This window comes from Fragaria vesca, linkage group LG6, assembly GCF_000184155.1.
Source record: "Fragaria vesca subsp. vesca linkage group LG6, FraVesHawaii_1.0, whole genome shotgun sequence".
In the NCBI taxonomy this organism is placed as follows: Eukaryota; Viridiplantae; Streptophyta; class Magnoliopsida; order Rosales; family Rosaceae; genus Fragaria; species Fragaria vesca.
This window is the reverse complement of record NC_020496.1, coordinates 3408177-3431197: the sequence shown is the minus strand read 5'-3', so window position 1 is coordinate 3431197 and position 23021 is coordinate 3408177. Positions and strand designations below refer to the sequence as shown.

General features: G+C 38.5%; 3 protein-coding genes and 1 pseudogene across 4 annotated transcripts in view; 2 read left to right on the top strand and 2 right to left on the bottom strand.

The window, feature by feature from the left end:
• Nucleotides 1-3500: 3500 nt before the first annotated feature.
• LOC101309569 (F-box/kelch-repeat protein At3g06240-like) lies at nt 3501-4829 on the top strand. Its single transcript, XM_004304842.1, has one exon. It carries the CDS (start codon nt 3501-3503, stop codon nt 4827-4829), a length of 1329 nt encoding a protein of 442 aa, XP_004304890.1.
• Nucleotides 4830-11367: 6538 nt separating this feature from the next.
• Nucleotides 11368-12612, bottom strand: LOC101309277 (F-box/kelch-repeat protein At3g06240-like). The gene has a single exon (XM_004304841.1). The coding sequence runs from the start codon at nt 12610-12612 to the stop codon at nt 11368-11370; it is 1245 nt and encodes a 414-aa protein (XP_004304889.1).
• A 506-nt stretch (nt 12613-13118) lies between these two features.
• LOC101299595 lies at nt 13119-16380 on the bottom strand. The gene is made up of 4 exons (XM_004302226.1): nt 16238-16380; nt 14565-14923; nt 13915-14243; nt 13119-13643 (listed from the first exon to the last, which is right to left on the bottom strand). The coding sequence occupies exons 1-4, from the start codon at nt 16362-16364 to the stop codon at nt 13517-13519; spliced, it is 942 nt and encodes a 313-aa protein (XP_004302274.1). The 5' UTR covers nt 16365-16380; the 3' UTR covers nt 13119-13516.
• A 6155-nt stretch (nt 16381-22535) lies between these two features.
• The window catches only part of LOC101308699, an 8763-nt pseudogene continuing 8277 nt past the window's right edge, over nt 22536-23021 (top strand). The window contains exons 1-3 of the transcript XR_185092.1: nt 22536-22653; nt 22737-22800; nt 22930-22951. The product of XR_185092.1 is annotated as an uncharacterized LOC101308699 (transcript). The remainder of the gene's footprint in view (nt 22654-22736; nt 22801-22929; nt 22952-23021) is intronic.

Genomic DNA, 23021 nt, shown 5'->3' with positions numbered 1-23021 from the left:
GAGCTTCAATATGTATAATCGTCAGCCTTATTCTCAATCTACAAGAACCCATCTTGTTTTCTTTTCAGGAGAAGCAAATTGAGGAAGCCCTTTATTCAGTGAAGACCAATTTGGATTTATTTTCAGATTTAACAAGATCGATTGATATCCCTGACGATGTTTCTAGTTTTCTTTTCCTTTCCCTTACTGGGTTTGTTATTACTTTCTAATTGTTATCGCTGAAAATAGGTTAATCTCTACACCTCTGCAAGACTGCAACAAACTCAGCAGCACCCTGATAAGAATTTCTCTATTGGGTCTCCTTCTGCACCTGATGACAACCTTCAACATTTAATTTGATTTTGTTTGATTTCAATCCAAAACTTGCTGCGGATTTCAATCCCAATTTTTGTTCATCTCTTTTAGCCTCATCGGAGGACGGAGGACGAAGTTGATTTTAGTGGGAGAAATTTTTTGTTCGATGAAGAAGCCAGCTCTGGGATTGATTCACGAGAAATAAAGAGGAAAAGAGAAAAATACTTTTTCAAAATTAAAAATAAGATTAGAGTTAACAGAGTTATTGAGGTGTTAGGGTAGCGCTGACATGTCAAATTCTAGTTGGTGGCACAGATTTGGCACAGGTGATGTGCTTCCAATCACGTATTCATAACTCTTCATAACTAGCATGAAACACGTCCATATTGCCTTTTTCATGAAAGATCTTCCATGCCGCTCAATCTCGGTAACCAAACAATCCTCTTAATTACCAGATTCATGATATATTGATAATAACCTAGATTTACACCAAGATCCTTCTTGACCTCCAAGATAGGCTCGACTTAGCCTCAATAACGAATATCTTCAAAGATACTCTATCATATCCACGAGCGATAAATACATATGTGTAATATGTTTCTATACTTTTATTTTTATTTTTTCTAATAAAGGCTGGTACGGTTACACTTAAGCCTTAATTAACAAAAGTGTCAAGTACACGGGGTGTTTGTGTGTGAGGACGGTGGGACGTTGAGACTAAACCTTTTATTATAATGACCTGAATATCAAGGATCTCTATAATAAACATGTACTTAACCAGACAACAAACAGAAAAGAGTATTGTTTAATGATGACTATATATATTTGTTTTCCCACAACGGTGACATGCTTGAAAGATCATTAGATATTTAACACGCTTACACATCCTAATGTGCAACATTCAACTTCTCAACTATGTTGTCGCTAGAAGAAGAAAAGAAAAAAAAAAACTACAACCCAGATATAGGTTCACCCTACCAGTGGACGGCCATTTAACAAAACAAAGAACTTGCTCCCTATTTAAGAGCAGATAGACAAGGCAATTTGAGTGCACATCCCGACACGGAGCCCTACTAGGCCTACAAAGCTAACATATGAGCTTATTACTCACATACGACGCCAAAAAATAAAACAACAAAAGTAAATAAAAACAATATTAAAATAAAATAAAATAAAAACTCTATTGGACCTAGGACGAAGCCCGAGGTTCAAAACCTACTAGGCCCAACATTTCCACAACTGAGTCAGGGTAAAAAGGGCCCAAGTGAATACATCCCTACTACGCTGTTGCACATGCCGCACCACTTACCTTCACTTCCAAATCATTGCTTTGTCACCGCTCATGGATTCCCACCGTCTTCGAACTAACGTCGTCGACAGAGCATCAACAGCTGCCATCCTCCACCACACCACCCCAAAATTTGAGCACCCATAATCCTGATAACAAGAACCACCAAAAATTGAACATCGTCCTCCCAAATCCTTGTTGCAAGATGTAAAATCACGACCAATATCACATAGCTGGGAACCCTCTTCTACCGTGCACCTCCTCCCTTTGCAGTCACCGACGTAAACCAAGATCCAAATGACTTACGGCTAGTTTGATATTACTACGACTTTTAAAATAAACTGTTGTACTATGACAATAATTAATTGTGAATTAAAAGAGTTTGGTAAATATTATTTTCAAAAATGCTGCTAAGATATAAAATATTATTTTTCTGTGTTTTTAATAATAACTGTTTTTAAAAATAAACATGAGGTTGTTTCTAAAATCTGTTGCCAATGACTTGTAATATTTTGTTAAACGCTGTTTTTCTTTAATTTACCAAACACTATAAAAATCTAAAAGTTCAAATAGAAGTTGATTTTTTTTAAGCGAAGCTATACCAAACAAGACCTTAGACCCACTTCGTTGCATTCTCTGATCAATAGGCCGAAAACCAAAACCCACATCCCGTCCAACTGCACATGCATGCCGCTCGTTGGTGAGGCCTAAGGCGTCAACGCCACATCGCAAACGAACGAGAACAAGAGAAGAAGGCAACAAGCTTTCTTCTAACCCTAATTGAAGAGGACTACAATGAATAATTGAGTATGAAGTTCTTTCAAACATTTCGTCAAAATGTTCGTTCAAAAATTCAGCATCATACTTTAAATTTTATGAAAAATTTTGTATTGTACATGCATAATTCTTTTAGATTCAAAGAAAGAAATATTTTCCTTAAGGCCTTCTTTGGTCCGTCCAATGACACCGCCATAAGGTGGGACATTACGTGATTTGATATTGCCGACAATGCCGAGTATCTACAATAAGGGGGCTTTAGAGGGGTACGAGAGACCGTGTTATCTCCAATGTTTCGAGAAGTTTTATGTTTTTAACCTCTTTGGTCATTTTTTTGGCTAGTGGGAACAAAAAATTTGTTTTTGTTAAAGCATTTTTAACAATGTTAGCCATTTTAAGTTAAATTTTAGACAAATTAACTAAAATGTCATTTTCGCTAGCCACTTTAGAAATGTGGCTGTATTAATGCTCTTTATTTTAGCTAGCATTACATCAACATTATTCTTTAAATAGAAATTAAATAGTTTAAATATATATTTATATATCACATAAAATATCTTACAAGAAATATATTAAATTATAGCTAGCCTCATCTGAGTCATCTCGCTCTCTATATTTAGCTAGCGAGATAGCTAAAAGTCATAATAGCTAAACTTTGACAAGTCTGCTGGAGCTCTGAAAATATAAAAAAAAAACTCAACACGCTCTCTAAAATAGCTAAAAGCTAAAATAGAGAGTCTGCTAAAGTTGCTCTTAGTGGTTGTAGTACGTTATTTATGATATGCTACGGTATAGGAAAAAAAATTATTAAAACTAAACAAACCATCACTAACCAGTGGTCAAGCAAGAAAATCGGTGCCTAACAATTATATATCACTCTCATCCATCAACTTATTTTTCTAGACTTAATCGAAAGCAAAATTTATTTCTCTTCAAATTTCACCTAATTTGAACAACTTTGAGATTTATTTTTTCATTGTTTTTTTCATCAAACATATCATTATATCTTGCGAATGTTTATGTAGCGAAGCAATTTCAAGCAACACTGGATTTTGATCCGCACCATCTTTTCCATACATGGTTAATGTGTATAAGTTGAAAAGAAGAAGAATACTAGCTCGAAAAGGAGGTGCAAACAAAAATGGCAAAGTTGTCCAAATTGGCGGAAGAGATGATGGTGCAAATATTGTCAAGGCTCCCTGCGAAATCTCTTATGCGATTCAAGTGCATTCATACTTCCTGGTATGCCTTGATCAACAACCCCAACTTCATCACCAAGCACCTCTCCGTTTCGAAGCACAACAAACTGTCATCCTTCATCACCATCCTTTTCAAGCGTTTTGTCCTAAGAGACATGAACACTGGCAAAAAGGATGTAGTGTTGTCATTGTTTAATCTCTTCTATGATGATGATGATGATGAAGAAGATGCGGAGGAGCATCACCTTGATACTGTTATAGAGGACCTCCACGTACCACCTTCAATGCGTCTAATGAGGATTGATCGCTATGGGTACGAGAGGGTAGAACTTTTAGGTCATTGCGATGGGATCGTTTGTTTATCTGACATGCGAGAAAAAGTTGTTTTATGCAATCCGGCTATCAAGGAATTCAAGCTTCTTCCTGTGTCAAATCTTCTTCTCTCTTCCCCTGACTTCAGAACTGATGTCGAGCCAACAGTTGCCATGGGATTTGGGTATGATCTCACATCCAAAACTTATAAAGTTGTTAGAATTTTGCAAAATGAACGAGAGTTCATCGATGATGATCGTGTTATAATTCATCCTCCAAAAGCAGAAGTATACAGCCTCGTCACAAATTATTGGAAAGAAATCAAGACTAATAATTTGGTCAAGGACACTGTTACCGCGTGGCCATTGCAGAAGATTTACGCAGTGAACTCTACACATTGTAAGGGAATAATTTATTGGTGTGCAAAAGAATATCCGAACGAAACAGTGATATGTTATACACCTGATGAAGATGAGGTTTTCGAATGCCCCAAGGATTGTACGATTTCGTTTCATTTAGCTGATGAGACGTTTCACGTATTATCATCTCCAAATTTGAGCTGTAAGGTGTTTGGATTGTGGAATGAATCCATTGCCATTTCCGGGTGGAATATTGAGAACTCCACAGACATATGGGTGCTAGATGAAATTGGTGCTACTGAAGGTTCTTGGATAAAATACTTAACCTTTGAGCCGGCTGTGAGCATTTATTCTCCATTGGCATTTGCTGGGAAGAACGATCAATTTCTTTATGTTGGTATGGATCAGAGTGTAGTAATCTTTTATGACTCTCGTACAAAAAAGTGTAAGTATCTTCCTATGGAAGGCGTTTCTCTACGTAACTATGAAGCTGCATTTTATGTTAATAGTATCGTTTCGATCAAGGGAGGTAACAACGATGTTATGCAAGATAATTGCAGCGATATAGTTTCTCATTCTTTCCCAGACGAGGAAGTTTGAGAATGATATTTATATGGAATTGTATATTAATAGGTTATTCACTATTATTGTTCAATTCTGCTTACCCATCCTCTTAATTCCTTGTTTGTTATAGTTTCTTTCTAATGTATCGAGTACATTTTTTGACATAGTAGTACATGATGACCAAATATCAAAGCACAAAAAACTCACTTAATTTATATCAGTAAGAACATGAGTTCAGACCCAAAACATAACCCAAAACATAATTGTAGGACTGACCCGAATTTTAACTGTAAAATAACCAAAACACACAATTTCATAACAAATTTACGCATCTCTCTCTCTCTCTCTGTCTCTCTCTCATATACAAACGCAAGAGAAAAGCCCGTTAACAATGCTCGAAGCCCGACGCACGATGCCGACAACGGAGCTCAACGACGAGACATGAAATCAGACGAAAAGGCTCAAACCTAGACGTGCGACGCTTTACAATGACGCCCATCCCTTTGGGCACCGATAAGTGTTGAAGGTCATTGCTTTTGGGATGACCATCAACGAAAGGCGCTAAGAACCCATCCCTTTGGGCACCGGTGCCGGCAACGGTTAGCCATCCTTGGTCAGAACTACTGAAGACGTAGGTGTTAGTGACGGTTGGGCTATGGGTCTCTTGTTGGGTGCCCAGATCAGATTGGGCCGTGGGGCTCAAAACCTAACCCAGTTCTTGGTAGAGAATGGGGTCACATGGTTACAAAGGCCTCTCAAACCATACAAGAAGCCGAGTACCTCTCTGTCGCATCTTACTACCTCTGAAGTTTGGTGTGCCGCTAACTCTAAAAGTAAGGGCAAGGAGGTAGCTCAATCTCCTTGATCATTCCTAGACAAGTGATGGAAGATTATTTCTGTTTAATTCTTGATTTATTTAATTGTACACTAATTGAGGTTCGCAAGCGACTAGTATTATTGCTACATGGCAGTTAGATATGAGTAGTTGGAGATCTCTTGTAATAGATTTCAAATTAGCGTATTTGAAATGAGGGTTGATTGTCATTTTGTTATTTGTGTTGGCATCTACTCTAGTTGTTACACCCCAATATTTTCGAAGGATAAATTTCAAAAATTTGGGCATGATATAACTCACAATATCACTCCTAAAACCTGATCAACAACTTCCAAATTAAACTCAAAACTGGAAAAGTAAATATCAACAAAACTCATCTTTGAGTTATACATTACATCTCCTTAATTACATTAACTTCAAAAGTCTAGTAAAATAAGGACGCTCATATACGCTTAAAAAAACAAACCGAATAATATACAAATAAAAAATACAACATCTAAAACCCAGCTACTATGCCTCTGCCTCAACTTTGCTGATCATCACCTGCAGGTCTAACCCCTACACCATGAATTGGTACACCGGGTTGTAAACAACAAACCCGATAAGCTAAAAAGCTCGTATGAGTAACTCCCAAAAATAACTAAATCCAACATTACATAAGATAAAACTGGTAATTCATGCTTTAGAACTTAGTTCAGGAATCGCTTCAAACAAGAAAATTCAAAAAAGAGAAATTAAGAAAACACAACAATTTCCAAAAACAATTAAAATCATAAGTGAATCCTGCAAAAATGATAGTTAAGAAATTCCACTAAAAATCACACAAATAAAATTGAAAATCTCCTGCATTAAGCATAGTTTAGGAGATACTCAAAACAAGAAATTTAATTAACAACGATTAAGCACAATGTTAAAACCACATAACCAATACTTTTACAAATATACATGTACCCATGAGTCCCAAATATTAATAAATACCTCTCATGACCTACAACAACAATTTATGTACCCATTGGTCCCAGATACCTTCAGGTACCTCTCATGACCTACACCGACAGACGGACTAGAGCTCTATTCCTAACCATAACCAATCACCCGGCTAAAGGCTTGGAACCCAGTTTGACTGTCCAATATCAAATCACAAAATAATAATAGCATCATAACCGTAACCAATCACCTGATTAAAAGCTTGGAACCCGGTTTGACTATTTAAACAACAAATCACAATAGAGTAGAATCATCATAATCGTAACCAATCACCCGATTAAAGGCTTGGAACCCGGTTTGACTATCTAATATCAAATCAAAAAATAATAATAGCATTATAACCGTAACCAATCACCCGATTAAAGGTTTGGAACCCAGTTTGACTATTTAAACAACAAATCACAATATAATAAAATCATCATCAATCAACACAAGGAGCACATCATAAAAATTATATCCTTCCACATAGATATATTTATATGAACAAACATAGATATTCCCACAAGAATAATCTATCAATAGCTAAAAATGTCACATCCCGACCCTTATATTTTTACCTTATTTACTAGCGTGATTATAATAAGAATTTTACCGTCTCGATCATTGAGTTAATATTTTAATTGGTCCCTAGAGGGGTTTCGGGGACGATTATGTGCGGAGGATTATTCGTATGAGGAAAATACGACGACGGTAAAAATAGTAAATTTTAGCTAGTAAAAGGTAATTTTTATTCGGGTTTTATTTTTTCGGGGTGTTTTATTTTTGGATTTGGGTTGTTTAAAAGGATGGACCGGTTTGGGGTGTAAGGCCCAAACCTAGTTTTTTTATTCTTTCTTTTTCTTCCTCTTTTCTTCCCGGTTTCCTCCCGAGCCTCTCCCCCGCCGGAAACTTCTCGCCGTCCGTACGCCGCCGTCCGGCCACCACCTGCCGCCGCTCCGGTCCCGTTCGGTTGCCCTCCGACCCAGCTATCTTCCAGGACCGGTGACAGCCCCCCTAGCGCCGCCGTGAGAGAGCGGTGCCGCCCGAAAGGCTAGGCTGCCCCGAACTTTCGGCCGTCGGAACTCCCTCCTCCAGCCACCAATCCGGGCAAGCTTGGTACGGTTTTGTAGCCCTCCAACCCAGCAGCCTTGCCCTAAAAGGACTCACTCTCTCTTGAGCTAGGTAAGGAGAAATTTGAGGTGAAAGTTTTATGGTGTTTTTGATGTTTTTAGTCGATTGCCCTAGTTAGGCTTGGAATTGGTGTTTGTGCTAGTTAGGAAAGTTGTAGAGCATGATGAGAGGATTATTCTGTCAAAATTTCATAGGTTTTGGAGGTCGCCGGAATTGGCCTCCGGCCGCCGCTGCCGGCGGAGCCGCCGGTTAAGAGATTTTTAGGGTTTTAAGTGTGGAATATTAAGAGGAGTATATTGATGCGATTTATGGAATTTTTGGATGAGATTTGGATAGGTTTGTGAATTTCCGAAGTTTGGTATTTTTGGCGGTTAATTAATGTAGAATCCGGCCGTAGGATTTAAGTCGTATTTTGGGGAGGTTGTATTTACGACTGTTGAGTATGATATTTAAGTTCGGATCGTTCCGATTTAAGAATATCGAAGTTAGGCAATGATGAGCGTATTTATGGCTCTCGGGTAATTTTGCCTATTTTGATTAAATATTGGATTATTGGTTGGGAAATTAATATTATATTTGGAACAGGACGTGAGGAGGCTCGAGCAGACGAGGCCCCAGATCGACATCAGGCTTAGGCCTAATTTGTGAGTGGACTTCTATTTGAAATAATATGCATGCTATGGTTCATGATTGAACATTTACTTTTGTTGGAGTTTTGACGTCAATTAATTTTGACGCTTTTATTTCTCTTAGAGAGTTACCGAAAATGGGATTTTCGGTGAATATAAATATGTATTTATGAGAGAGTATGTATAGAAAATGCTGGCTAGCCATATGTGTCTGTCCACCTTAATGGCGTAGCATATAGCCGCATTATGGTGTGACGTGAGCGTTGGACGTGAGCGTAGTAGCCCTATTTGAGTGTTTAATTCATATAGGGGGTATGGACACATATTTATACACCCGTCTGTCCACCTTGATGGCGTAATGTAGCACCGCATTAAGGCGTGACGTGAGCGTTGGACGCGAGCGTAGTAGCCCTATATAGACCCATGAATTTATATAGGGAGTATGGACGAGTGTAAATATATACATATATTATAGAGTCTGAGAGGCTCGATATTTTATGAGATAAAAGTTTTATCGCTTGCGGCATGCATTCGATTTTTCCTTAGATATTAATTTGGGGAAACATAAATATTTTATTTATTATTTTATTTTTGTCCACTCACTCTAACGTTATTAAATGTTTTCCCCTGGGCCTTTCGTTTTAAATTGCCCAGTCTGCAGAGTTCGGGTTGGATCTAGTAGGAGGCGAGGCATAGTCACCCGCATTTCTGCCAGTTTTCGTCAGTAGGTTACATGTTCAACCTACTCGTGTTTTCTTGCTTCCGCTTGTGTTTAGTAGCTCTGAATACTTTGGGATTATTGTATATTATGTGTAGAATTTCTGAAGGATAATTATGTGATGTTTGGAAGTGTTGAATTAAGAGTGTAATTTGGAATTTTCGAGTTAGGGTTGTCCATCTGCAAGGGAGATTTTCTTAATCTTTTCAGTAAATTTTCCTTGGAGGTGGTCCCCGCACGACTTACTCCGGGTTTCAGGGTGAAATTCGGGGTGGGTCGTGTCAAAAAACATTATGATCACATGAACCTTAAAAATAATCATATAATAGGAAAACTTGTTTTAACTTACCTATGAGCCGTTGGCGATTAAGCTCATATATTTTAAAACAAACAAAAACATAATTTTTAAATTATAATCATCATCATCATCATTTTATCATCATTATATTATCATCACAATCCTCATCATAATCATCATCAAAACCATCATCATCATAATCATTATCATCATCACAACCATCATCATAATCATCATCAAAATGACCATAAAAATTTAGTCCAAAGTGAACCTTGGTGAGATTTACTCACTAATACTCCCGCTGCGTCTTCCACAAAACAACAAGAGCAAGCCAAATCACAACTTCACAAATCACCTAAAAATCACACAATTAACACCTTACTAACCAAAGTACTATAGGATATCACAACACCCTTAAACTAACCCTTAGCTCAAGAGAGGACAACTTTCCAAAGTCGTCGAACTTAACGACACACTAAAGCTGCCACTAATTCTCAAAACCTAAACTCAAACCTCACATAAGCCTAAGCTTAAACTTAAAGTCCTAACATGCAATCCTTGCTCAAAACCTAGAATTTCCACCTCTCAACAAGCTCACAACAACAAGAGCTAGCTAACCACAGAAAAATGAAACTAGAAACACTGTCGGACGCTCTGCCACAGGAGGCGGCGAGTGGGCCCACGTGCCACCCCAAAACTTCAGAATTTGGGCAAACTGAAAACATCAAACTTGTAGAATGAAGCAAGATGAACAACTTTAATATCTGAGGTTTCAACCAGTTTGGGAAAACACCTCAAAACAGCAAAACGGGTTCACAATTCAATCTGCAATTTCAGGGCTCGAAACCTTAATATCTTGCTTCAAACTATGCCTAGCCACAACCAAAAGGAAGAGATGACCAAAACTCACCTAGGGTTGCCCCTCGTCACCACCGCAAACGGCGGTTCCGATCGGTGACACAACCGTGCTCTTCTCCGGCCAAGAGCTCCGTCTCTAGCTTGCTACGCCGTGTCACACCAGCCTAGAATTGAAGGGGGCATCCGTGTGAGTTGAACGGGACCGGCGGCGTCTCGATTGGAGGCCGAAAAAAGAAGAACTCCAGCGAGATTGTAGCAGCTCCTCCGCCTCGTGGCGGCATCTAGGCTGCGCGATGATGAGCGGCGCTGCCCCAAGAGTGGAGAGGAGATCTCTGCGAACCCAACAGAACCGGTGGCGTCCAATTTGGTGGTCGGATGGAGGAGTTATGTGCCGGAGAAGGAGAGTGCGCGCGGGAGGGTCGGGAGAGAGGAGAGAGAAAGAGAGGGCTTTTCTGAAAATTAGGGTTCCCTCTTTCTATTTATACACCTTCCAAAAATCGGAAACTAACTTCCTCTGACCATAACTTTCTCATACGACATCCGTTTTACGTGTGCCGCGTGTCTACGAACTCGTATCGCCAAACTCTACAACTTCCATAAAGGAAGTTTTCGAAAATAAGTTACAGATAACAAAGTCAACTTTTGGCCTCTTAAAAGTCAAGACTCCTTAATAAAATTAACTCCCGAAACTTCAACTTCACACATACTAATAAGAATTTCCCACACAAAATCCTTCATTAATTTCGGAAATAATATACGGAAATTGATATGAAAATCTGGGGTATTACACCAGTGGTCATGAGTAGGTCAATTTGATGTATGCGCCTTCTAAACTTCTAGTCGTGTACAAGTAACAAAATTATCTGATTCAAAAAAAAAAAAAAAAAAAAATTGTACTTCGTAATTTGAAATGGAGTTCAATTTTTGAACTTTTCAATCCAAAATTAAGTATTTAACGTATTGTTCATACACACGGTACATATCTCTCGGTTACTATACACGTCCCTTCTTTTGCTAATCATGTTCGAAATTTTTCAAGTCAACGTAGTAAACAGTCTCATTCGTTTTGGTAAACAATTCGACAAACACGAAACGGTAAGAGAAGTTACAGGACATTAGTACATTGTATATTCTTGCTCTCAAGCTTTTGTGCCTCCCTCGACTGGAACAATGCTATTCGAATTCACACAAAGGAAACCTTGATATTCTCCCCAAGCACCTTGAATTGGAAAATACTTAACCCTATCTCTACTTAGACTATACGAGACTATACGTCCGTCATCGGCAACCATAAGAACTTCGTCACTTCTCCATAACACCAACGACATATAAATTCCCATTATGGAGTCATAGTTCAAGTGTCTTGTCCAACCGCCAAAGTCGTCCATCATCCATATCTTAAGGGACTCGATTTCCGGACCTAAATAGGAAAAGCCAAACAGAGCAATAGATCCATTCCACTCTGTTAGTCTCATAAATAGAGCCTGTCCTGCTCCTTGGTCCTTGAAACTATCCGGAAGTAGTGTAATATGAAACACCTCTTCACCCATGTCATACAAAAGGATTACATCCCTAATGCTTGGAGATGAAAGCCTGTCATAATAACATAGGTATTCCTTATCTTGTTCATGACCCAACCAATAGAAAACTCCCTTGAAGCACATTTGATACATGTCAGGCCAAAAGCTAGTAGTTTCTGTTTCTAAATAATCAACCTTGATTTGCCTCCAAGAAGCAGTACCCAAAGTGTATACTTCTGCCCTTGGAGGATGAATAACCAGACGTTGGTTATGATCATATGAATCTTCACCTGATTCTACAATGTTAACCACCTTGTAATCCTTACATTTTGGATCATATCCGAATCCCACATTACAAGAGAATGACTCGTGAAGACATGAGGGGGGAAGAATGTTGAGTTCTCGTATCGACGGGTTGTACAACACAAGGTGTCCGGTATAAAGAACTAGACAAATGATCCCATCACAATGATCTGTAATGTATATAGTTCTAATAGCATCTGACCCAGGGAGCTCGATAATGTTGCCTTTGGTCTTTAGGCCCATAGAAGACGGAATATAGATGTCTTCAACAACACATTGAGGGTGACTGTCTTCAGCATCATGATCATTAAGAACATAAAGGAATGAAAATAAGATTTCCTCTTTGATAGTTTGGCTTCTTGGAACTACGGTGCGCTTGAGAAGGAAGCAAGTGTAGGAGTCTTTGTTGTACGAGTGGAGGTGCTTGTCTATGAACTTGGGATCATTGATCAGAGCATACCATGACTTACGGATGCACTTGAATCTCATCAGAGATTTGGGAGGGAGCCTTGATAGGAATTCCACTATCATCTGTTTTGGCATTTTGCGAAACACCTCCATTTCTGCTCTATTTGAATCTCTTGTTCTTCTTCTACCTCTTTTCTAGTCATATATATACATTCTTCACGTAAAATGAGACAGAATTAAGCTCATAATCATAAGAAATTGCATTGATTTGAAGATAAGAGATTCAAAACAAAAAGCCATGCAACAAGATGCTACGGTAAGATTAAGAACCTTGGTGGCGTTGATAGAAAGAGAGGATTCTTGATTGTTATGAAACTCTTTTTTTGGTGTATTTGACCAAGTATATTAGTTATCTGATAGCATGTATTGATTGATCTATTTTTAGCAAAATGGGTTGATTGATCCTGCTTGTAAGCTACGACCAAAAAGATTTCGAAAGGAATAATACAGCGAAACAGAGGAAGTACAATAATGAGAGAGATGGCTACTGCGTGTAGTAATACGAACTTGGAACATTATGGTGGTCGCAATGTGATATGAAAGAGGTTAGCATGCTGCACAGTAGCATAAAAGAAGTTACTATGTTTGGCTTACAATTGAATGTACATCATTCATGATTCCTTCACAAAGATCAATCACAATTGTAGAAAGAGCCAAGCCTTTGAACAATCAATTTTCGCTTTGTCATCAGGTTCCGGCACCGCCTTCTCCAACTCGTGGCACACCCCCTATGCCACGAGCATTGAGAATCGAATGGTTCAAGGGATATGCAAGTGGAATGCAAGGAAAGACAATGCTGAAGATTTTCAATTGTGATCTTGAAAGGAATTAAAACTGGAATTGAGTCCTCAAAATTCTTGAATATATAGTCTAACTATCTAAGTAATACATCATTCACTGTTTTGTAAACTAGTAAAAAGAACAAAGGGTATACCATACAATATATTGATACATCTGAAGTACATTGACAAAATTAAGAATTTTCAGAAACTCATTTTCATCTTTTACTTACTTTCCTATTTCCATGACTATCAGTAGCTTTGGGGTACGTCTTGGCTTCCAGTTTTTTAGTGGTACGCTGGAAAGCAGCTTGTCTGTGGCGCTGGTTATGACCTTTCCTTCTGCTGCATAGCCAGTAAAAAGATATAACCAAATTAAAGGTCCACCAAAAAGGATAAAATTAAAAAAACCAAGCACAAATATAACACTAAACTAGGGTGTTTTTACCCATCAAACACAATCTATAATAGAGCAAACTGTGGGAACTCATCAGTACTGCTCTTTTAGCTTTATAAGAACAAAGAATGCATTGTACTCAGACTGGTATTTTCACTTCTCAACGATGCCATAATACCAATATGACGGCAGAAAAGTTGTGGTATTAGAGTTTCCCACCTTACAAACAACAGGCCTGCTGTAAGGACCAATCCTCCCACAGCCCAGGAAACTCGTTCACTATATGGCATTTCCCTCACTCTCTCCTGGAACTCCTCTAGCAGCCTCAAGCTCCCAACTTTCTGGGGCACCTCAGATTGTGGAACCTTCCATGAATCCGCAATCAAATCAAGACTAGCTTTACCACCATAGCAAAATGTTTCTTCCAGGCTATCAGACATATCACCCTTAACAGCAAACCCTGCAGCATGGCAGAATTCTGTGCCATTAAGAATCCACTCAGAGGCTCTCCCACAAACATAATCATTTAATCCACAGGGTGCTAGAACCTGACAGAAATCAGATAAATCAGTAAAAAAGATATTTCATATGCATCTAGAAGGTGATAATTTATTTAGTTATATATCACCATACTGGACTTGATCAACAGCCATGAGTGTTATTATCATTGGCACCATTTACAATTCTCGCACGCTAGTGTAGACTATCAATTTAGAAGATACTTAACACGAGATCTCCTAGGTGGACAAATCCAGCAGCACATGGACCCCCTCCCCTTTGCCTATGAACTACATCCCCAACGTTCCCTTTCTCTTTAACTTGGGCTTTAAAGAAAATTGTGGACAAAAGTTAGAAAATCAGCCACATACCTGCGTTATTGCATCTGTTGAGTAGTAAGCCCCAGAACAAGCATTGAAGACCCGGTCACAGAAAGAAGCACATATAACTGGAGGTCCTGGCTGTACACCAATGCGGGGATCACAGATAGAACATTCCAATAATTCCCATAATTGCAAGCACTCTGAGTTAGCTTCACCTGACGAAGCCAACTTCCTAATGGCTATCAGAGCAGGATGTGTCTGGGCTACATCACAACAAGTGTTTTTGCGGAACACCCTGCAAAGAGTTAGATCTTTGGGTCCCTTGCTGACTCGTTTTGGAGGCTTCCCCTCAGAAGAGAATGGAGGAAAACGACTACCTTGGGAAATGCACACTCTGTCCAATTTACCTGTGCATCAAAAGGATTTAAATAAAACTTTATCATTATACAGAACAAACAGATAAGAGAAAAGGAGAAAAAGCATGAACAAAAGAGACAAATTAGCGTGCCACCAGAATTATTAGAAAACTTGTTATGAAAATAACACTAAATTGGGATTTAACTGTGAAAAGTAATTAATTAACTGAACCAACCAACATATATATCAAACTTGTGACACAAGCTTAGGACTTCTGAAGATAGATTTCATGGAAACATAGTATCATTAGACGATTTAGAGTGCAAAGTTTAGCCCCACATAGAAAGACACGTTCTTGACGTTCTAGGAATTTCTTCCCGCATACTTTGAATTAAACAAGTAAATGAAGCTCAAGGATATAACTCAGAGTAGATGACCAGCAATGATATGGAGGAAAATGCAGAAAGACAGTGACATTCCTGCTCGAGGAGAACAAGAAACAAAGGTGCCCCACAAAGCTTTGACAGACTTTACGTTTCAGCTGTTTTGACAGACTTTACGTTTCAGACTAGGTGACTTCACCATAAGCTTGTATTGAGGTGTTAAGGCAGTAGAAGTAGACCGATGATCAATCTCAGCCTCAAAGAATACAACCCCTTCAGGGCATGTCAACACCAAGTACAAGTAGTTACACGTCACAAGTTCAAAATACATCTAGCATATCTTAGCTTTCTTCAAACTGTGTCCGAAAGCATTCAAGTGATTTATCTATACCATTTCTATGTAAACACATGTGATATCATAGGAACAAGGAGCTTAAGCTGGTGATATCAACTGAATAAGGGACGTTGCTTTTATATAAGGCCGTAGGTGGTTAAAGTGACTAAAGACTGCTTACATTATCGGCAATCCAAGATTGCCGCCTGTGCTAGACTACAGAGCAGCCCTTAGTGGTAATGTCATCAATGGAAAAGAAGAGTGCTACTTGACTTTAATTCGAAGAAGATACCAAATATCTACAATTAAGCATGAAAGTATCCAACTGTAATCCTTGAGTGATACGAACAATACATTGAAATAATGATGCAATTGATTTCATAATGACATCAAAAATGGACAAGGATGAACTTCACCCCGGACAACAACAAAACAAAACCAATCCGACTAGGCCAGCCAAAATACTCAACACATACAATATACTTCCGAAGCTTGAATTTCAAATAGATATATTCACTAATGTGATTTCATGCCTATAGGTCTACATAAAGGTTCGCCATAGGAACAAAATAAACAATTAGGAGTGATCAATTTACAAATCTGATAGACAACTGAAAACCCAGATAAGAAAAAGATGTATAATTTACCAGAAGACAAAGGAACCAGTGTATTGATAAGGAGCAGCAAGATCAGATAACCATAACCCATTTCCCTTCTCGAGTTTTGTAGTGAGCTTCTGAAAGACTCGGAACCAAAGAATGGACTTTGTTCCATCGTTGACGAACCTGAGGCAACCAAGAATAGTCTCACTAAGAACGGTGGCTGTGGGTTACCCGAAAACCCGATGGTAAAATTGGTATTTGGGCGTACATCGGGGGTTTAGGCCCAACATGGTTGCCTATCAATTTATTTATTTATTTATTTTTTATCAGGTAAATTATAACTGCGTGAGTCAAACTCACAATCTCTCACTTATTAAAAAGGAGACTATGTCACTAGATCAAATAATGTTGAGCTTTGCCGATCAATCTTGTTTATTTTTTTAGTTTTATTATGATTACAAAGAGTGCCTAGGAACAACAAAAACAAAACAAAAAATATGCGCTAAATGCTAAAACAGTTGACAGATTTTCTAGCCTTAGAACAACAATCTAAGAAGGCTTGAGCAGCATGAACATGAGGGTTACCAAAGCAGACCAAACCGAGCTCGTGTGAGATACTATGTTCGGCTAAAGAGTCATCAGCAACATTGCATTCCCTGGATATATGAGAGCTTAGCAACAATCATTTTGCTCATTAAGTTGCTGCAACTATGAAGAAGAGATCCCAAGGGATGAAGAGAAAGGTCGGACATGTGCATCAATTGAAACCAAAGTAGCAAAATCATATTCAACCTCTAAATCATGATGTTTAAACCTACAACAAGTTCATCAAGATTTTCACCAACACCAAGATTGATTTGAAAACAAATGATCCAATCCCCACAATGCCAGTTAATCTTGTTTGAAGATGTTGTTTTACTCATATTGATGCTTGTTGGGTTTAAGTCTCAACCTATTATTGGTGCATGGCTGAGGTAGGAAGCGTTTCGACATGAATCTTGTTCATCTTCATGCTTATGTATTCAACTTTGTAATATTATATAAAGATCCAAGTGCCAAGAGGTCACGTCAAAATGCTTCATTCCCCTTGACCACCAATAATAGATTGGACTACAAACTTCAATCAACATCGGCGGGTTTCGAACTTGAGTAAGAGGGTTTCACACTTAAACTCTTAACAACTTTACCATTTGTGGTACGTGGTTTTACACTTTTACTAACATGTGGTTATCAATTGATTTTCTCAACAGGTGGGACACATTGTTGGTCATCTAGGTCACTGTAACCGTAAGCTTTTGCATCGCTTATTTACTGTTCTTCTGATGATCACTTAAATTCATTACCCATATTTGTTGTGCAGCTCATATCACACATGAGCCTTCCTTTGCGGGAATCTGATAAATCAAGAGAGGAAAAGATTGAGCTGTAGAAAACGTTACCGAGCTAGCTCGACGATAGCAGTAGTAGTCTCAATTTACACTAGGTCACCTAGTTTTGTACAGACAAAACACAACGAATATAGTGACAAAACCCTAAGAATTTTCTACCATAAAGCTTCTCCGAGACTTTGGGGCTAAAGAACTTGAAGCAAAAAGTGAGTTGGTGGGCCAGGACGGGATCAATGGATGAAGACTGGGATTTGGGGCCAGCAAAGAGAGAAGGTCTGAACTCTGAAAGGGTGGCTTTGGTAGATGGTGGAGATTGTTTGAGAGAAGAAGAGGGTGTGATTGTGAAAGAGGAGTAGGAAGCTATGAGAGAGAAGAAGACGAGATGTTGTAAGATGATCTATACAAGTTTCATTGCTAAACAAATTCAATTTCAACAATTAACTTAAAATTTCGTCCCAACGGTTACAGAGGAGATCGAACAAGAGGACACTTGGACAAGATTGGACAATTATGAACCTAATGTTAAAAAGAGGACACATTTCGGTACCTCAAGTTAAATTTTTTTTGACAATTCGATACTTCCATTATAAGCATAGCATCTTTAACGATGAAATGGTGAATTGTTAGCATTATGACTTTAGTAGGGGCTAGTTTGGGCAGGGCTGGCATTTTGTTCCGATCTAACCGTACCAACCGACAAACCAGCCGAACTGTCGGAATCGGTTACCGACTTGTCGGTACGGTTGTACCATACTGTACGTAGTACGTGGTACGGTAACGGTATGAAATTTTATATAAATACGGTATACCGTACCGTACCGACTTTTTTATAATATTAAAAATCATCTAATCATAGCCATTGATTTCAAGAAGAATGGATCCTAACCGGTGAAATCTAATCCTAACATTCAGTCGCTCTCTCCTCTCTGTCACTCACTCGCTCTCTCCTTTCGCTCTCAAATTCTCATCTATCAAACCCTAAATTGATTCCTAATTCCCAAATCGATTCCCAACTCCTCACTCACTCACTCAGTCCGTCCTTTGATTTGTTCCTCATCAGCTCATCACATCCCTCAATCCCTCATCCGGCTCATCGCATCTCTCATTCTCCCTAAATCGAAGCAAATAGGTCGTCAAAAGATTAGAATGAGCAGCAGCGCAATTGGTAGGGGCGCAGGTGGTAGGGGAGCACAAGGTAGGCAAGGGCTTGGGGCGCAAGCTACTGTAGCTAGACAAGCTAGACAAGGTATGGTTCCTGCCTTCCTAGATAAGTTCTTAGTTTGAATATGTTATTTGGTTCTTGGATGTTATTTAGTTCTTAGTTTGAATATGTTATTTGTTCTTGGATGTTTGATAAGTTCTTAATAATCGAATTTTAAGTTGGTGATGTGAGCAAGATGATTATGCTTTGTGTTTGATGGATGATTATGCTTTGCTCTTAGTTAAATGGTTTTGATGTTCGGAATTAGGACTGTTTGATGCCTTGTGTGATCATGGATGCCTTTGTTCTTCATAATGGTTTTGATGTTTGGAAGATATAATGTTTGATGCCAGCCTTAGACTCTTGACAAATGAAAATTCTGCAAAAAGTAACTTAATGTTAATGAAACTTAAGCTATCCATCCTCTTGTTAATCTATTAGCTTAGACACCCTTAGCTTCTCTCCTAGGTTTGTCTCGTCTCTGCTGAGTGCTGAGACTGGCTTAATTTCTTAGCCCTATGTTGAAAGAAAGTCATGGTCTAGACTCTAGATAATATTAGCCCTATGTTGAAAACGAAAAACGAAAGAAAGTCATGCTTAATGTCTTAGCCCTATGTTGAAAGAAAGTCATGCTTAATTTCTTAGCCCTATGTTGAAAACGAAACCTTCTCTGTCTCCTAGATAATGGTTTGGACTTTGAAGATATGCCCTCTATTCAAACTACATAAAACTTATAATTACTATTAATAGTCAGATGGATCAGTTGTAAGCAAATTAGGCAGGCAAGATAGCCAAAAGACAAAGATGATGTGATGTAAACAGTAAACTATGTGGGCAAACCATAATATAACGCCTATGTATGAGGATATAATGCCTTTGTTTTTCACTTTTTCATATATGATTACTTCAAAATTGACCTTAATATTAATAAGAAAAAAATTCAGTTTACTACCCTGAACTTTAGGTCTAAAATCAGTTTGATACCTTATCTTTTTTTTAATCAGTTTCATACCTAAACTTTCAAAATGACATCAATCTCGACCAAAATGACTAAAATAGCCCTGGTTAATCTTTTTACCCTCTCTCTCTCTCCCTGTCTCCAAATCCACCACATGGACGGCGCCGACATCCACCCCTACCACCAGCAATGGGCCCCGGCAGCAGCCCCTCCTCCTCCCCCGGCCGTCGCTGCTGCCATTATTAACTCTGAGAGGGTAAAAAGATTAACCAGGGCTATTTTAGTCATTTTAGTCAAGATTGATGTCATTTTGAAAGTTTAGGTATGAAACTGATTAAAAAAAAAGATGAGGTATCAAACTGATTTTAGACCTAAAGTTCAAGGTAGTAAAGTGAAATTATCTCTATTAATAATGCACAAGCCTTTATTGCTTTAGGGAGTTTAGGCTATTAAGAACCCTACTACTTTGAGGTTGTTTGATTTTTAGGCCATTCCTTTGGTGCCCTTTTCACACTTTTGGTGTGGTTGGCCGGTTTGGTTTCCTTTAGCTGATGCCCTTTTCAAATTGACATGATTTGGTTCTTGTCATGATTTGGTCATTTTGGTGTAATGTTTAACATGATTTGGTTCTTGTCATGATTTGGTGTAAATAGGAATGATCTTATTTCAACTTAGTTGTTAATTGTGTCTTCTTTTTTTTTGATTTGTTCATAGTGGATACAACAATCTCCCAATGTCAGAGTAGTCAGACTAGTACCTCTTTTCCATCTATTCAATCAACCGCAAATGTAGAGGGAATTGCATCCTTACACACATCCCCATTAGGACCTCCCCCTGAACCTCAACGCCCTCAACCTTTAGCTAAACCTCAATCTCATCCTCAAACTCACCCTGAACCTCAGCCACAAAGCTCACAACCTCAATCTTCTTGTGGGTAGAAACGAAAAGAACCAGCCAACAAAAGTCTTTTTTGGGCATACTTTACCAAATGTAAGTTGCCAAACTCGGATGAAATCGATCCGGAGTGGTGCACCTGCAACATTTGTGGTGAGGAAGTGTTATGTGCAGTTAAGAGGAATGGGACAAGCTCAATGTGGTCTCATGTAAACAAAAGATGTTTGGAACACTTGTTGCATCCCAAACTAGCTGATTCTGATCCCAAATAGTCCAAGTTGTCCGTAGATAATGTGAGTGGAGCAAGAACTTATCATAAGTATAACCGAAAGAGGTGTGATGATAAGTGCATAACGATGATAATTAAGGATGAACTACCCTTTAGGTTTGTGGAAAAGGAGGGTTTTAGGGAATTTGTCATTGAATTAGAACCGGAGTAGCCGATATTAAATAGAAAGCAGGTTGCCAAGGGTGTGTTGGATAAGTTCAATCATGAGCAGGCGCTTTTGTTGAGTGGCTTGAAGGCAACAGACACAAGAATATCGATCAGCACAGACACTTGGACATCGATACAAAACATCAACTACATGGTTCTTATAGCTCATTTTATGGACATTGACTAGAAATTGCACAAAAGAATCATAAACTTTTGTCCAATTGTCAGTCACAAAGGTGAGGATATTGGCAGAGCTGTTGAGCAATGTTTGAGGCAATGGGAGATCTCAAAAGTCTTTACCATCACGGTCGACAATGCATCTGCTAATGATGTGGCGGTGCAATACACGAAGAGAAGGTTGAGGGGCTACAAGACTTTGATGTTTGATGGGGAGTATTTGCATTTACGATGTGCTTGTCATATAATCAACTTAATAGTTAAGGATGGTTTGAAGGAGTTGGAGAATGGGATTGCGGCGATATGGAATTATGCAAAGTATGTGAGGAGTTCATCTTCGAGGTTTGACAAGTTTAGGGAGTCTGCTGTTTTGGAGCAATGCAGGGCTGATGCCAATGTTCCATTGGATGTAATAACAAGATGGAATAGCACTTTTCTTATGCTAGAAACTGCTCTAAAGTATGAAGTTGTGTTTGGGAGGATGGCAGAAGAAGATGGTGCATTTAAAAGGTATTTTTAGGACAAGGTTGGACCACCGAGTTATGATGACTAGAGGAATGCATAAGTCTTATGTATTTTTTTGAAGAAATTTTATAAAGCTACTTTGAGGCTTAGTGCATGGAAAACAGTGACTGCAAACATCTTATTTGTCAAGATGATTACATTACAGATTGAGATTAACAAGGCTTGTGAGTCATCTTGATGAAGTTTTGAAGAGGGTTGCTGCTTCTATGAAGGAAAAGTTTAACAAGTATTGGGGCAGTTTTGAGGTTGTGAACAAGATGATCATGATAGCTAATGTTCTGGACCCAAGATACAAGTTGCAGTGGGCTAAAGTGGCAATGAGAAAAGTTAAAGCAAGTGCCATGGTGATTGAATCGATAGAAAGTGACTTGAAGAAGATATTGATGAAGATGTATGAAGAATATAGAGGTCAAGACACAAATGAGATGGCTGAGCAGACTTCTTTGTATGATTTTGAAATGAAAGTAGATGATTTGGATAGCCTCAATGAGGTTAGCAGGGAGATAGCAAGGGAGAGGGTGGCTGAGCAATCAAACTGCATAAGAAATGAAGTTGATCAGTACTTATCCGATAAATATGTCAGCATCTTCTCCAAGAGTTTTGAAATTGTAAAGTGGTGGAAAGGCAATAAGGCAACCTATCCAGTGCTATAAAAGCTAACTAAGGATATATTTGCTATTCCTTGCTCAACAGTGGCCTCTGAAAATGCATTTAGTTTATGATCAAGAGTGGTCGATCCTTTTAGAGCATCATTAACACTAAAAATGGTAGAGGCCCTGGTGTGCACAAGCGACTGGTTAAAATCTGATCCACCTAACCTATACAAGGATCCCAGTGAAGATGAGCTCGCCATTTTCGTTGAGTTGGAGGAGATTGAGAGAGGTAATTATTAGAAAACAGTGTGAATTTGCTATGACAAATCATACCTTATTTTTTTAACCATGTGAATTTTATTTATTTTGCAGAAAACAGTTTCAATCAAGGACAGGAGGCAGCAACAACCCCAATAGAGCTTACTGGAAGCTCCAGGCAAACTAATGTGTAGCAGCAGGCTAGCAGTGTGTTTGAAATTGATGGTTTCAGAATTTGTCATGATGTTTTAGTTATTTTTTGTTAAGACTTTATACTCTTTTAGTCTTTACTATTTGTCTATTTCAGTTTAAACTACTGTTTGTGTCTTGTGAGTTGTGACATGTGACTTGTGTTTTGTGGATGTTTAACCCGAAGATTCATTGTTTCAGGGTGTTGTG

Excerpts from the sequence above, each read along its gene's own strand:
- LOC101309569 (XM_004304842.1), top strand. The coding sequence starts at position 3,501 with ATGGCAAAGTTGTCCAAATTGGCGGAAGAGATGATGGTGCAAATATTG.
- LOC101309277 (XM_004304841.1), bottom strand. The coding sequence starts at position 12,612 with ATGGAGGTGTTTCGCAAAATGCCAAAACAGATGATAGTGGAATTCCTA.
- LOC101299595 (XM_004302226.1), bottom strand. The coding sequence starts at position 16,364 with ATGGAACAAAGTCCATTCTTTGGTTCCGAGTCTTTCAGAAGCTCACTA. Across the intron at positions 14,924-16,237 it reads ACTGGTTCCTTTGTCTTCTG|GTAAATTGGACAGAGTGTGC; the intron begins GTAAATTATACA and ends TTTGATGCACAG. Across the intron at positions 13,644-13,914 it reads GCAGGCCTGTTGTTTGTAAG|CAGAAGGAAAGGTCATAACC; the intron begins GTGGGAAACTCT and ends CTGGCTATGCAG.